This window comes from Bison bison, unplaced genomic scaffold (genome assembly GCF_000754665.1).
Source record: "Bison bison bison isolate TAMUID 2011002044 unplaced genomic scaffold, Bison_UMD1.0 scf7180017864201, whole genome shotgun sequence".
NCBI classification, from domain to species: domain Eukaryota; kingdom Metazoa; phylum Chordata; class Mammalia; order Artiodactyla; family Bovidae; genus Bison; species Bison bison.
Window position 1 is genome coordinate 1,449,364 of NW_011494773.1, and position 855 is coordinate 1,450,218.

Consider the following 855-nt stretch of genomic DNA (forward strand, 5'->3'; position numbering starts at 1 on the left):
GGCCGGGGGAGCGGCCGTCCTGGAAGCAGCCGTGCGCCCGTTTCAGCTGGCGCGCTGTCTCAATTACAAACTCGATGCGATCGGCGCCCTCGTAGTTGACGCAACCGCGGCATACGGGTTCCGAGAAGTCCCAGATCATGGCCCAGGGCATGCGGGGCAGATCGCACAGGTAGCAAGACTGTCTCCGAGACGAGGACACCTGCGCCGCCGACATGATGCCGGCCCTGGGGAAGGGAGGCCCCCTCCCCCGGCCGAGCTGTCTCCGCGGCGCCTGCTCCTCCCGGAGGGCCGGCCGGCTAGGGCAGGAGTCCGGCTGCGGGGGAGGAAACGGGGGTGGGGTGGGGGGCGAGAAAGTTCTGCCCCAGGGGCTGGAGCGAGCGCGAATGTCCACCGCCGGCGACTCCACCGCCCGGGCGGCAGACGAGTGCAGCCCGGCTCCTCGCCCCCACCTCCTCCTACTGCGGCTGTCTCGTCGCGAGGTGAGCTCCGGCGCCTTCTTCCTGGTGTCGCGGACCCAGACTGGAAGCTCCGGGCCCGGGGCGGGGGAGGGGGCGAGGGTGGCCGGGTGCTGGCGGCCGTTGGCTCTTGGCCCCCTCCCCGGAGTATAAGCTGGTGCGTGGAAGCTCGCAAGGGGTTGTCTCTTCCTCTCCCCTGGTTGGCGGGGTGTGTGGGGGGGAACCCCCTACGACCTGCGTCCTCTCCCCTCCAGGCTCCCCGGGACGAAGGCTAGAGGGTGCAGTGCCACCCGGCGCTCGGGTCCAATCTTGCTGAAGTCGCGGCTTCCCCGGAGGGTCGGGGGAGGAGCTGGCAGCCGCGAGGCGCTTCTCCCCCTCCGCAGAGGTCGGCCGGCCGTTC

General features: G+C 71.2%; 1 protein-coding gene across 1 annotated transcript in view; it reads right to left on the reverse strand.

Annotated features, from left to right (window-relative positions):
- IRF2BPL (interferon regulatory factor 2 binding protein-like) overlaps positions 1-305 on the reverse strand; it is a 3,519-nt gene extending 3,214 nt beyond the window's left edge. Inside the window, exon 1 of the mRNA XM_010844410.1 lies at positions 5-305. Within this exon, the coding sequence (XP_010842712.1) occupies positions 5-214 (210 nt within the window). The 5' untranslated portion in view covers positions 215-305. The remainder of the gene's footprint in view (positions 1-4) is intronic.
- Positions 306-855: the final 550 nt, after the last annotated feature.